The following is a 13,032-nucleotide window of genomic DNA, read 5'->3' as shown; positions in this document are numbered from 1 at the left end:
GTTTATGGATTCCTTTATAGGCCAAAATTTATACGTTCGCGTGGTTGTGGAAAGACGTATTTAGAGAGAAAAATGTCTAAAAGACTGGCTAATCTTTTGGGATACTGAAATACAGACTAGGTCAAGGGAGACCTCAGAGCTTATAAAAGCGATGTGTGATTGTGCACTGCAATGTAACCTACTCAAACCCTAACTTTGGAGTCCCCAACCTTTCCCGCTAAGCGTCAGAATTCAGTGCGCCAGCTCCATAGTGCGCCTGCACCGTTCTCCGCAGTGTAGTTGCTAGGAAACCGCGACGCTGTAGCCCCTGCCTCGGATTCTCGCTTTGATCATGGCCAAATTTGTGATTGCCGGTGGGTGTTGCCTGTGTTCTCCTGCAGATCTTTCAAAATGTAACTCCAGCCTGTAGAACGACCACCACGAGCTTTCTGATATAGTCCAAGGTATTTACTAGACGGTGATGGCGTGCCAGGCACTACTGAACAATGCAGATACAGTGAGGGGAAAATGGATCCCTGCCCTCAGAGAGTTTCCCTTCTCCTGGGGTAAAGCGCGAAAAGAAGTGCTTTTGATATGGTGCAATTAATGCTATGAGGAAAAGATGCACGAGTCACTGGAAACAACACCCTTACTCTGAAAGTGGAAGTAGGAGAAAGGAGGGCACAAGGGACTCACATGGAGAACTGTTCAGGAGCTAAATTGTGAAGGTTTGAGGTTGGGAGGCCATTCTAGACAAGGGCAGAAGCTAGGAACCTCGTAATCTAATGGTGAATCTGGATATGGGGAGAATAACAAGACCTGAGGCTAAATCTACACAAGCAAGAGCCAGGTCCTTGAGCTCACATACACCTGCCAGAGGTGTTTGTAACATGAAAGCAACGGAGTGACTGAAAAATTTAGAGAAGAGTGTGCTCCTGATAGATTTAGATTTTGGGATGCCTGTTTTGGCAGCAAATGGAGGGAAAGGATTTGGCAAGAAGCAAACCATTGCTCTTCCATCTCCCCTCCTTTGCACTCGATCTGGTTTGTACATCTTCTCCCTTGGGGAAACTACCCTCATGAAAGTCAGCAATGAGTTTAACAAAGGCTGTGCAGCCCTTGTCCTATTTGACCTTTTTGATGATTGAGCACAATTTACATTTACTATTCGCCTACTTGAAATATTTGTGAGCACTGACTAACTGTATGCTAGAAAGACAGTGGGAAACTTAGAGAAAATGTTATGTGTATGGCAGTAGCAGAACAATTTACGCTGAGAAGGACTTCCGAAGAGGCAGAGATTCTTGAGGAGATACCTCAAAGTTGAAAGTTACCTAGCAGCCAAGAGGTGTGGAGAAGCAGAGAAATTTAAACATTTGTGTTGGGGTAGGATTCAAGTGAGAATAGCTAGTTTGGTAATAATTGAAAGTGTGTAATAAGTATAATATTGAATAAGCTTAGTAGGACTGGAGCAAAGAGTACAAGGAAGAATGTTATAAGGTGATGCTAAATTTAAATAATGTACTTTTTGAGTCATGTTAGGTAGTTTAGACTTTATCCAAAGTACGTAGAAGACTTTTAGAAGAGGAGAATATAATAAAATTAAAACATGATGCACAATGGAAGTGGAGAGAAATTCGTGGATTAGAGCTATTCATAAGATAGAATTCATAGAACTGGATATTTGACAGAGTGGAGGAGGACAAGTAAGAAAGAAGAAGCTAAAAATTATTTCCAAGCAGTAGTTTGGATAGCTGGGTAGGTTAAAGGTCATTGAAAAAACTTAAGCTGAAGAATAAGCTTAGTACTATGGTTACCCTTAATATTCTTAAGTGATTTAGGAGATGGATATAAAGAACATAGTTCAAAGAGCATATTTTGCAAATATGATGGCAAAAATCCATCATAGACATGCTGAGTGCCTATGAGACACTTAGAAAGAGATAGAAGAATATAAGACGTGTAGGTATCCAGATATGGGGAGATAGGTCTAAGGATACAGATTGCTACCAACAATACAAGGGTATGAAGAGAAGGTGGCATGCAGAATAACACCTTTAATGGGTTGAAAAGGCAATAGGTATCTGCAGCATATAGAGAGTCGTAGCCAGGAAAGTAGAAGGAAGACCTGCAGAATGCCCCACCATAGTGAGTGTTGCATAAGGGTAGAAGAACACAGCAGTACAAATGATGCCATGAGTCAAAAAGAGAGGCATCAAAATATATCCATTGAGGACCAGGGATTTAGCTCAGTGGGTCCACCACCTGCCTTGCAGTCTAACTACCGATCCCCAGTACAAAATCTATATCTATATCTGTATAACTCTATACATATCTGTCTATCTATACACACACACACACACACACACACACACACACATACACACACACACACATCCAGTGAATTCAGTGGCATGGAAGTTTTTATAACCTCTTTAAAAATTGTGGGGTAAGGTAGATTACAATGGGGTGAGAAATAAAAGGAAGTAGAGAATTGAGGAAGGCAAATATAGAGGATTTTTTAAAAGAAGTTTGAATAGAAAAGAACATATAGAAAACATGGGAAATTGGTTTTTTGGATACAAGAAGCTTAATACGTAACTTGAATATATTTAAGTGGGTTGGAAAAGGGGCATTAGAAACAGAAGTAAGATTCTTTTTTTTTTCTTTTTATTGAGTTTATTGGTACAATCTAGGCATACAATACAGTTACATTCATTATTGGGATCCTGTACCTTTACATAATAGGTCTTGATTCACTTTTTTTCCCCTTGTCCCTGCCCTCCCTTCACCTCCCTTCACCCTCCTCCTCTCCCTGTCTATAAACACTTTATTTCCATTTTTTCAGTTTCTCATATTTTTTCCTCTCCCTTATTACCTTTCCCCCACCCTTCCCACTTTCCCTACACCTTTAGCCCTTTACTTCCTATTTCACATTATTAATTATCTCATTAAGATCCTGTGTACTATTATAGTTTTTCACACCAGAGAAACTGTTCAGTATTTCAGTTAAAGAAATCTCTGTATGAACATTAAAAACAGGGAATCCTAAAATAAAACTAAAAAGGAAAGTAAAAGAGAAAAGGCAGTGATGTAAGATTAAAATAATCCTTAATTCTGAAGATGAAAATGGTCCCTTAACATATTTAAATTGCTTCTTGCTCTTGTAGTCTTATCTTATTCTTTTTTTTTTTCATTATTTAGAGAATACTTTTTAGTTTCAGAAACAGAAATAAGATTCTAAAAAGAGAGGATGATCAGTTAAGCAAGGTTCCTGAAAAGGCAGAAGAGGGTGGGATTCAAAATCAATTGGCAGGATTGGACCAAGACAGCAGGAAAAGAAGAAAGAAAAGGATGCATCCAAATGCAAACAGACTTGTAGTGTGATGGCAGGAGGTTCAGGAATTTCCCAACTAATGTCTGTTTGATTTGTTTCAATTTTTGTTAAGTAGGAAACAAGGTGATCTATTTTCTTCTGGCAGTACAGGGAAATATTAAAAGAGAGAAGAGATTTGGAAGAAGAGGACCAAATTTGGAATCGTCGTTGTAGAGAACACTGGAGAGTTCTAGTAAGAGAAACAGAGGGCTTTCTAGAATTGAGGAACACCTGAGTCTGGAGACTGAATTTGTAATGCTCTCGCATGCTGCGCTCTGCTGTTTTCCCGGTGGTACTAAGCAGAAAGGACCCACACACAGAGAAGGCATGTAATTGAGTGCATCCAGGCTGAGGGCTTCTACAAGACTTACCTTCCAGAACGACAGTAGTAAGAAGCATTTAGGATGTGAACCATAGAGTGACTTAATGTGATGCATGATAGATTTGAACTAAACAAAGAGGCGATAGTAGGAGTTGGAGAAGGGTTTATGACAGGAGTTCCCCTGAGGGTTGAGGAACCAGTGATTATGAGCAACAACTAAGGAAATATGTTCCAGTGAAGCCTGTGTCCCTCCTACCCTATATGATACTCAGTCCTGTTCCTGGTGGCAGATTCAGCTTCCTGTGTGTTCAACCCCTTACCCGCCAAATGTGTTTCCCACAGCATCTGCACTTCAGATGTACGTCCTGACTACCTGCTGGTCCTTTCCACAAATGTATACGGCAGACACCCCCGAGTAAACTTGTCTCACATTTCCCTCTTATGAAGTCAGGATTATCTACCCAACCTAGAAAACAGAAATTACCCCAGACTCTTCTCTCTCCCTCAGCTTCTGCCTCTGTCACAACTCTGGGCTACATATCCAATTCAAAAGTGACTCCCATGTTCCTCATTTCACACCTTTCCTTTGAGTGGCTTCCAGTGAGTAGCTCATTGTTAGCACTTCCAGCTTAATTAGTAATCTTTATCAGCCTCTTAAAGGAAGTGAGACATGGCACAGTACTGGAAGAAAGTAAATATTCAATAGATTTTTGGCTACTTAAAATGTGACCTCCCGTGAAATTTATTTTTATTAACATAATAAAAATCTAAAAATTATGTCATAGGAATTTGTACCATAGTTTATGTTATATATAAAAATATCATAACTATGATTTACTCCCTAATTTGGAGACATATGCTTCTAACTACTTGACAATTTCTATGTGAACTCTCTTAGGTAAAGCTGATTGTCCATACTATGCTAAAGCAGAACTTCTTGCAGACTACCTACAAAAGAATCTACCTGATTTTCAAATATTTAAAATTATACATCATCCTGATCTTTGGGAGGTAAGAAGTCTTTTTACATTTTGTTAAATGCACTTGGGCACACAAAAAAAATGTCCTTTTATTTAATTAAATATTGGCTAGTTTATCGTATTGAATAAAATGAATGTTCAAATACTAATATTTTAATGCTAATGAAAATTAGTTCATACTTACCAGTTTCAAAACACCATTTACATTTCTTCCCAAGACCCATTAGAACAGATGAGACCTTAACCATTAGACTAAGTTTGTTTTTTCGTCCTCTCTGTCAGCGCATGGGCCAAGTTGCCCTCGCAGCCAGGCATTGGGAAATAGTTGTTTTTTCTAAACTAAAACCTCAGCATTCAGGTTTAATTGCAGGGTTGGCACTTTGTGCTAAATAAGTGGGTTTTGGCTTGCAGTTTGCGCACTTGTCTCTAAAAAGTTCACCATCACTGACTTAGATGCTATGTGTTACTGTCCATGCTGGCTGAAAAATAGCTGGTCTGCATCCCCCTGATCAACAGGGCCTTCAGGCATGGTAACTTCTTACCTTGCATGCCAGACTCTTGGAACAGGAGCTTGATGTGATTAATGGCAGCCATAGCTTAAAAGGTGAACAGGACTCTTCCTGTGTCACCTGGTAGAAGTACCCTCTGCCCTTGGGAATTTAGAACCACCAGACCCACAGTCAAGAGTAATGGAGTTTTTGGAAGCAGTGGTAAACAGGATCAATCACTCTTCATTCTACTTCTTGGTTCCTGGATTCAGGTATTTTTGCCTATTATGCCAAAATATTATATTGGTTGACAGTATGTATTACATCCTGAAAGAGATGCCCTACCCTTACATGTTGTCAATTTTCAAGCTAGTGCCTGCACTTTTGGTGGCCTGCCCAGCCCCTCTATCAGGCTGTGTGAGTGATGTGATACCTGTGATACCCGATAGGGGCAGTGGATCTCATGGTTTTATGTTCAGTACTGCACCTCTTTTGCTGAATTGGAATCCTTGGTTTTGAAATGACATTAAGCAGGACTTATTTGTTGGTAGGTTAGGCATTTTGTAAGTTCTTATCAGGGATGCTGATCAAAGTTGTAAAAGCAGGAAAGGTCATTCTTTACTTAGAATATGTGTGGATTTAAATCTGAATAATTCATTGACCTTTAGAGTGCAAGGTGTCCAATATAATCAACCTGCCAGGAAGAGGCTGACCTGTGCCTTCTAAGAGCGGTACATTTTCTGGGGGCCAGCACTGGTGCAGGTATAATAACTATTAAGCAGCAGACCTAACTAGGTAGGCTTTGGTGAATGTTAGCCCCTTCCCTGGAGCTGTCCCATGACTCAGTCTCTTTGTGAGCTTTTTATGATGCAGCTGTGTGAGTGATCTCATCCCTGGACTGTTTAGTACTTCTTTCACAACAGATGCTGTGTGGTAGGGACTGCCCCCTGGGCTATTATTTCAAAACTTTATCTTCGCAATTTCCAGGAAGCACTGCATCCTAAAATGGCCCTGGTCTGAAAATTATCAAAACTTTATCTTCGCAATTTCCAGGAAGCACTGCATCCTAAAATGGCCCTGGTCTGAAACAGGTGGGCACATTGGGGTTCTCAGTAACACTGGGACTGGTTATACCAGTGCATTCCATATGCCTTGGGGAATGTATTGTCATCCAAAGCCTTTCAGGGAACATGGCTGATTAGAAGGTTTTCTGGCCTCTGTAGTACCATAACCACTAGCTTTTCATCCCATCTTCTGCTGTCTTGCATGGCAATTTTGGCATTTCTGTTTTACTTTAGGCCATCATTTTCTCCAGGCCTTTAAGAGCCAGCCTAGCAATAAATATGTCATCAGTATTTTCTGAGGCTGGAATTGCATGAGTGCTTTATATTAAGAAAGTCTCTCTTTTCCAGCTTTTTGTTCCATTTTTGATTTGGTACTATGAGGGGCGAGTCCAGTGTATATTCTGCCAGCTCCTGCAGGATCATCAGCATGTTCTGCTCAGTGGGTGCCAAAGGTCCTTTTTGGTAGAGTCCTTTTGCTCCTTAGGCCTCTCACACCCATTGGCCAGGCTGTGCTGTGAGTGGAGGGACCATGATGGAATCCTCACAGCCAGGCTGTTTATTTTCAGATGGGATAAAGGAAGGGAGATCTTCAAGAACAGCAAGAAGAATTAGCTGCCAAGATTTTGTTGTTGTTTGTTTGGTTTTTTTTTGCGGTACCAAGGATCGAACTCAGGACCTTGCACTTGCCAAGGCAGGCGTGGCACCACTGAGCTTAATCCCCAGCCCATTTGTAAGATAGCCTCATGGTTTTAAAACTGTCTCCTGTACTTGAAAGATAAGAATACTCATTCCCATCTGTCTTTTTCTACACAAACCAGATAATGATCATTTAAACTTTTTCTCATAAATATTATCAGAAATTTCCAGATAACTTTTAGCTCATTATTTCAATCTGACTTGTATAAAACATGCCTATGAGTTTGAAAAGCAATATGAAAATCTAAGTGTCCGTAAAACTACAAATATTTCACATATAAGAAAATAAGGGGAAAATCATTTCTTTAGTCAATCAAATTAGAACAATACCCGACCTCTCTTTAAGTTGGACAGTTGCACTCCAGGTGTCCTAAAAAGAGCACACAACTTTCAGTACCTTTTTTGCCAGTGAATTTGGAGAATATCCTTTTGTATTTCTTACATTGTTAGCTAAATCATCCCTGTTTTCTACATTATGTTTTCCTGTTTAAAGATATCTGCATGGTGGTTCATATACACGGTGACATTAAAAGCTGGTATTTAGAGTTTGAGTTCTAAGATATTGAGATACTGAGTTGAAATCTCAGACAAATTAAATATCTGACTTTTCTCGGAGTATCATTCAATAGGAGTGGCTGAAAGATGTGTGTGAAAAGAATAAATGGAGTCACAAAAATTCCCCCATCATCTGGAGAGAGCTGCTGGATCGTGGAGGAAAGGGTTTGCTCTTGGGAGGATATAATGAGTTCCTGGAGCATGCCCAGGTACATAAGTTAAGTTGACTTAGCTGCTCAAAATTATCCTCTTACATTATTTTATGCTTCAAATGTCTTGCTTTCTGAGGCATCCTCTCAACTCTCTCTATTTTTACTTCAAACAAGATCTTTCCATTATAGCCATTGTCAGATAATGATGTATCCTCTGAGGTGACTTTTTCCTGCTCAATATTTAGCTTTACTATGGGGTCACCTCCAGCATGACTACAGAGATGATGATGATAATTGCTCAAGAGAACCTGGAGGCACATAAAGAAAAAGCACTGAAGAAAGAATCCACAAAAGATCTTGTCAGTCCCTTACAAGTCTGGATTACCAGGTAGGACAGTGAGACCCCAGGATTTATGAGATTGTGTTTTTATTTTAGAAAGGACAATATGATGGGATTGGTTCTGTGGTGAAAGAATACCTACATGTCTAATTTGACATTTGAGAGCATATGTGCACGCGTGCACGTGTGTGTGTGTACTTATATGTATAGATATGTGGTTGTGCGTGTGACATGTTTGTGTACTTACATGTATAGGCATGTATAAATTGTGCATGTGTCCTCCAGTATGATCCCACACGAGTTCTACGTTTTACACACGCGCATGCACGCCGACAGGCACTGAATCTGAAAGAATATTTAGTGTGGCCGCTTGCTGCCTCCCTCTTTCTCACTTACTACTTTGCCTCACTCTTATGTACTTACTCCTCTCTCCCTACCCCTTTTCTCTTCCTCAGTTCTACTCCCTCCTCACGGTCTGGGGCACATGGCTTGTTGTTCCTGTCTCTCCCTCTGTCTCTGCTCTCCACCTCTCTCTTTCTGTTTCTTGTTCTCAATCTCTCCCCTTCTCCTTTCCCCAGCCTTCAGTCCACCTCTCACACTATCCTTTCCAATTACATGTGTGCAACATAATATATACACTTGTTAAGCTTTACTGTGGAAAACTGCAAATATAGAAAAGAATTGAAACTTCTATAATAAATATCTGTGACCCTCTATCACTTATATAAATAATTTCCATATCTTTAAAGGATTAACTGTAGTATAGGTTCTCTTGAAATCCTCATTGTACTCCTTCCAACCCCACCATGACTACTAGAAATTCTTAGAAACATTTTCCAGCTCCCTCCAGTTTTTTGGCATAGAAATAGAAGGCCCTGCTACTTGCTGAATGTGGTCATAGCTGCACCATATACAGCCTATCTTGACTCCAGCCATCTTTGTGAGGATTTTTTTTTTTTAGAGAATTTGGAAAAGATAATCCTTTACCAAAAGGTATCACTTTGTAGATGAGTGTATGAAACAAGAGAGCCATGGCTAACTGAAACTTCTGTCTTTATCTTTTCAAGAGAAAATATAAACCTGTAACTATAGAGAACCTGTCAGTTCTTTGACATTTTGCTTTCTGCATAGGAGTTCTATTTTATGTGAACACTCTAAACCATAACTTTTAAAATAACTTCATTTCTTATTTTTAAATTGTATTCTGATGCAAAGAGCAAGTGATCAGTTGTGACAATTTTTTTTTTTTTTACTTCTGATTCCTACCCTTAAAATGTCTATGCAGCTGTGGGAATGCTTATTTAAAATATTCTGTCGCCCTTAATTATTAACACACATCAGAAGTTTCCATTAAGGATAAATGCTTAACCAGGGCACAGGGTCTACGCTTTCACAACCTAACTTTGCATTTTTCAGCGCATCCACCCCCGCGGGCTGCAGCCTGATCCCGGTACTAGTAAGCGGAGAGGTGTTTGGGAGGCGCACGGAGATGAGCCTCACCCTGTTCGACCACCCGTCGACAGAAGGAGATCTTAGAAGCTTGGCCATGGAGATGGAGGACCTGGCCTCGCCCCTGCTGCGCAGCGTGGCGATCTGCACAAGGGCGGAGGAGGCCTTCCGCCAGGCGCAGGTGGTCATCCTGCTGGATGACAGCATCGAGCAGGAGGTGCACAGCCTGGAAGACTGCCTGCGACAGAGGGTGCCCCTGTGCCGCCTCTATGGGCAGCTGCTGGAGCAAAACGCGCAGGACACCGTCCGGGTGATCGTGTGGGGAAAGACTTTCGTGAATCTGAGGACAGAGCTGCTGAAGCGATTTGCCCCAAGCGTCGCGCACAATATCATCGCTGTGGCCCTCGGGATAGAAGGAGAAGCCAAAGCTGTATTAGCCAGAAAACTGAAAACTGCTCCCTCCTGTGAGTGAACCCATTAGGGCTTGAGTGTGGGTTTGGGTTTGGAAACAAGATTTCAAGCAGCTAGAAGCTGCATCGTCTAGGATCATTCTGGATTATCTGGAATACAGGGGGTAATGGAAAACGATGGGTATTTAAATTTTAAAAACCTATTACAGTAATAGATGGCCATTAATCACCATCAAAATACTCCTTCTCGTGGCGAACACACTTGTGTCATCCTTCTCGCCACTTTCTGAACCACTTCTAGAAGTCCTCTTTCTTGAGTGTTTTCACCAGATATCCTCCTAGAGATGGCAAATGCTGGTGCCCAGTGCAATAGAATAGACAAGCTGGCTCAGAAAAACACCGTGGGATGTCCTTATATATCTTACTTACTGGATCTGACACCGTGTGACTTCTGGAGCTTGCCCAAACTCCAGATGAGTATGAAAGGTGAATATTTTGAATAATTCAGGACATCAGAGTAGCCGCAATAACACAACTAAAGACATTCGTGGAGGAACCACGTCAGAACATGGCAAGAATGATGGGAGGTGTTCAAAGTAAAGGGGACTGCTCTGAGGGGGATCAATAGCAATATGGTTCAATGCATTTTTTCCTAATTATGCACTCACTGTATTTTTTGATCACACCACCTCGACATATGCATCACATACAAAGAACTTCTTCATCGTTGAACTACAGTAGTCCTCTCGGAGATACACTCCAAGACCTTGACTGAGGAAGCTTCAGTTCATATCAGGCCCTGTGTATACTCTTTTTTCCTATATGTACATGCCAGGGTGAAGGTGAACTTATAAATTAGGCCCTAAGGGTTGTCAAGATCAAGAACATTCAGGGTGGTATGGCCATAGGCTAATTTATAAATTGGGAACAGCAAGAGATTAAGTGTACCAACTAGTAATAAACTAGAAATATTATGACAATATACTATAATAGTTATCTAAAACCTATGAATTGTTCCTTTCTGGAATTTCCCGTCTAATATTTTCAGACGAAGGCTAACTGAAGGTAACTAAAGGCACAGAAAGTGAAACCTTGCACATGAGGGACTACTGGAAAGTGCAGATTTTCCCCCCATAGGCTTTTACATACTTTTTTAAAATTGTTTTTATTTTTTTGGTATCGGGGTTTAAACTCGGGACCTTGTGCTTGTGAGGCAAGTGGTGGCACCACTGAGCTAAATCCCCAGCCCCTGGTATTCTTGTTTATACATTTTTAGTTCTATCCTTAGGATCAGGATAAAACTCTGCTAAATTAATGCTAAAATCATCCAATAGAAATGAATCCTTTTCTAACTTCATCTATGTGATCAACTTTATATGTATATGTAGATACTGCCTTATCACTAAAGCTGTACAATACACCGATTAAAAGTATCAAAAATGGATACAAATTTAAAAGAAGATGTATTTGCAGGGTGTGTGTGTGTGTGTGTGTGTGTGTGTGTGTGTGTATTGGACATAGTAATGGAGCTTTCAACCACTAAGCCTCATGGTCTGCTGATACTGTAATTTTAAGCTCTGCTGTACTCAAAGCAGATAACTATGTGAGAGACAAGAAAGAAAAACTGGAAGAAAGTTTGGAAAACAAAGTAAAGATGTTACAGACAGTTATCAAAGTAGACTTGTCAATGGAACAGCCAGAAGAAACCCATCAACAACAAAAACAGAGTTAAGAAAATGGCAGGAAAGAGAAAGACCACCAAAGAAAACACTCAGGAGTCATTCCAGATGCCAAGAGGGTAGCAGACTTTTTTAGAAAAGCCAAGTGTGGTGCTGCAGCCCTGTAATCCCAGCACTTGGGAGAGTGAGGGCAGAGGAGGTCTGAGAGTTGGAGGCCTGGGCTATATGGTGAATTTGAGGCCAGTCTGAGCTCCATAGTGAGACCATGTCCCACAAACAAACAAAAGTAAGGTTCAAGACCAGGGATTAAGCTCAGTAGTGTCCCACCTGCCTAGCAAGCACATGTGATGGCTCAGTTGATACTCCTTATGTTGCAAGTGGTAGAAAGTCAACTAAACATGACCAAAGTCAGGCAGGCAGGCAACCTCTTTTCAATAACTGGAAGGACAGGAGGTAGTTCATGTTTCAGGCACAGCTAAATTCTGGGACTCAGGTGATCTCGGATTTGTTTATTCCCTTTTTTGGCCTTTCCTTCAGTGTTGGATCTGTCCTTGGTGGATTCTAGAGATGGCAGTGACCTCTGGCATCCCTGCTGTTCTTTGCTGAGCTCACCCATCCATAGGAAGAGGACTGTCCTTCCCACCTGTTTGGGAAAGAGGAGTGCAGACTCCTTGGCCAGGAGGGACCATGTGTCAGGTTCAGAGTGGATCTTGTGGTGAGGAGGTGGGGCCAGAGCCTCATCCTAGTGCCAGACCGACCGGGAAACAACAGCCCTCTCAGACCCGATGGACCAAAGTGGGAGAAAGGGCAGTTACTTCAAATGAAATCAGTTATTTAAAGAAAAAAGAAGGAGAAAGGAATACTGCGAGGAAAACAACCAAGAGATGCTAAGTGCATCTATGCTAAGAAACATAGAGCATAATTTAGCTATGAACAGCTATTGAGGGACTTAAAACTATTAAGACAAATGAGACCAGTGAGATTGAGCTTCTTTAGTCTGTGGGAAATAAATCTATGTTATGCTGGAGAGTTATTTTGCCCATGTGGATCTCATGAAATTTCAAACCCTTACAACTTTTCCCTTTCCTCCCACAACATACAGTTCATGGATGACCCCAAATGCACATCACTAGCTCTCCTGAGAGCTAAGGGGTGGAGAGAAAAATAGCTATTCCTACATCAAGAGCCATTCTGAGGAAGGGGAAAATGTCAGATGTCTCCCTTCTCCTAATCTGTCCCTTGCTCACAGTTCAAGCAATCATAATCCTTTTCTTAGCTTCTCTTGCAGCTAAGAACAATTTAACAACTGTGAGATGTGATACCTGGTGCTGCTGCAGTCATTTTGGAACCATTAGGGGACACCAAGAGAATCAGATCTTTAAGCTATTGAACCAGCACAGTACCACCTCCTTTGACTTGTTGTCTAAGAAAAGTAAGGGCCAGGATTTAGCTCACTGGTTCAGTGGCCTGCCTTGCAAGCACAAGGACCAGAGTTCAATCCCCAGTACCAAAAAAAAAAAAAAAAAAAAAAAAAAAAAAAAA

The 13,032-nt window shown here is 41.0% G+C and overlaps 1 protein-coding gene across 3 annotated transcripts in view; it reads left to right on the top strand.

Moving 5' to 3' along the window:
• Positions 1-5: 5 nt before the first annotated feature.
• Positions 6-13,032, top strand: part of Mdh1b (malate dehydrogenase 1B) — a 38,339-nt gene continuing 25,312 nt past the window's right edge. For all 3 annotated transcript variants that reach the window (XM_019206334.2, XM_010616094.3, XM_010616093.3), the window contains exons 1-5: positions 6-353; positions 4,576-4,688; positions 7,535-7,669; positions 7,858-8,000; positions 9,369-9,865. In XM_019206334.2, the coding sequence (XP_019061879.1) occupies positions 332-353; positions 4,576-4,688; positions 7,535-7,669; positions 7,858-8,000; positions 9,369-9,865 (910 nt within the window). In that variant the 5' untranslated portion in view covers positions 6-331. The remainder of the gene's footprint in view (positions 354-4,575; positions 4,689-7,534; positions 7,670-7,857; positions 8,001-9,368; positions 9,866-13,032) is intronic.

This window comes from Fukomys damarensis, unplaced genomic scaffold, assembly GCF_012274545.1.
Source record: "Fukomys damarensis isolate Sample0158 unplaced genomic scaffold, DMR_v1.0_HiC HiC_scaffold_16, whole genome shotgun sequence".
Lineage (NCBI taxonomy): Eukaryota > Metazoa > Chordata > Mammalia > Rodentia > Bathyergidae > Fukomys > Fukomys damarensis.
This window is presented reverse-complemented; position numbering and strand designations above follow the sequence as displayed.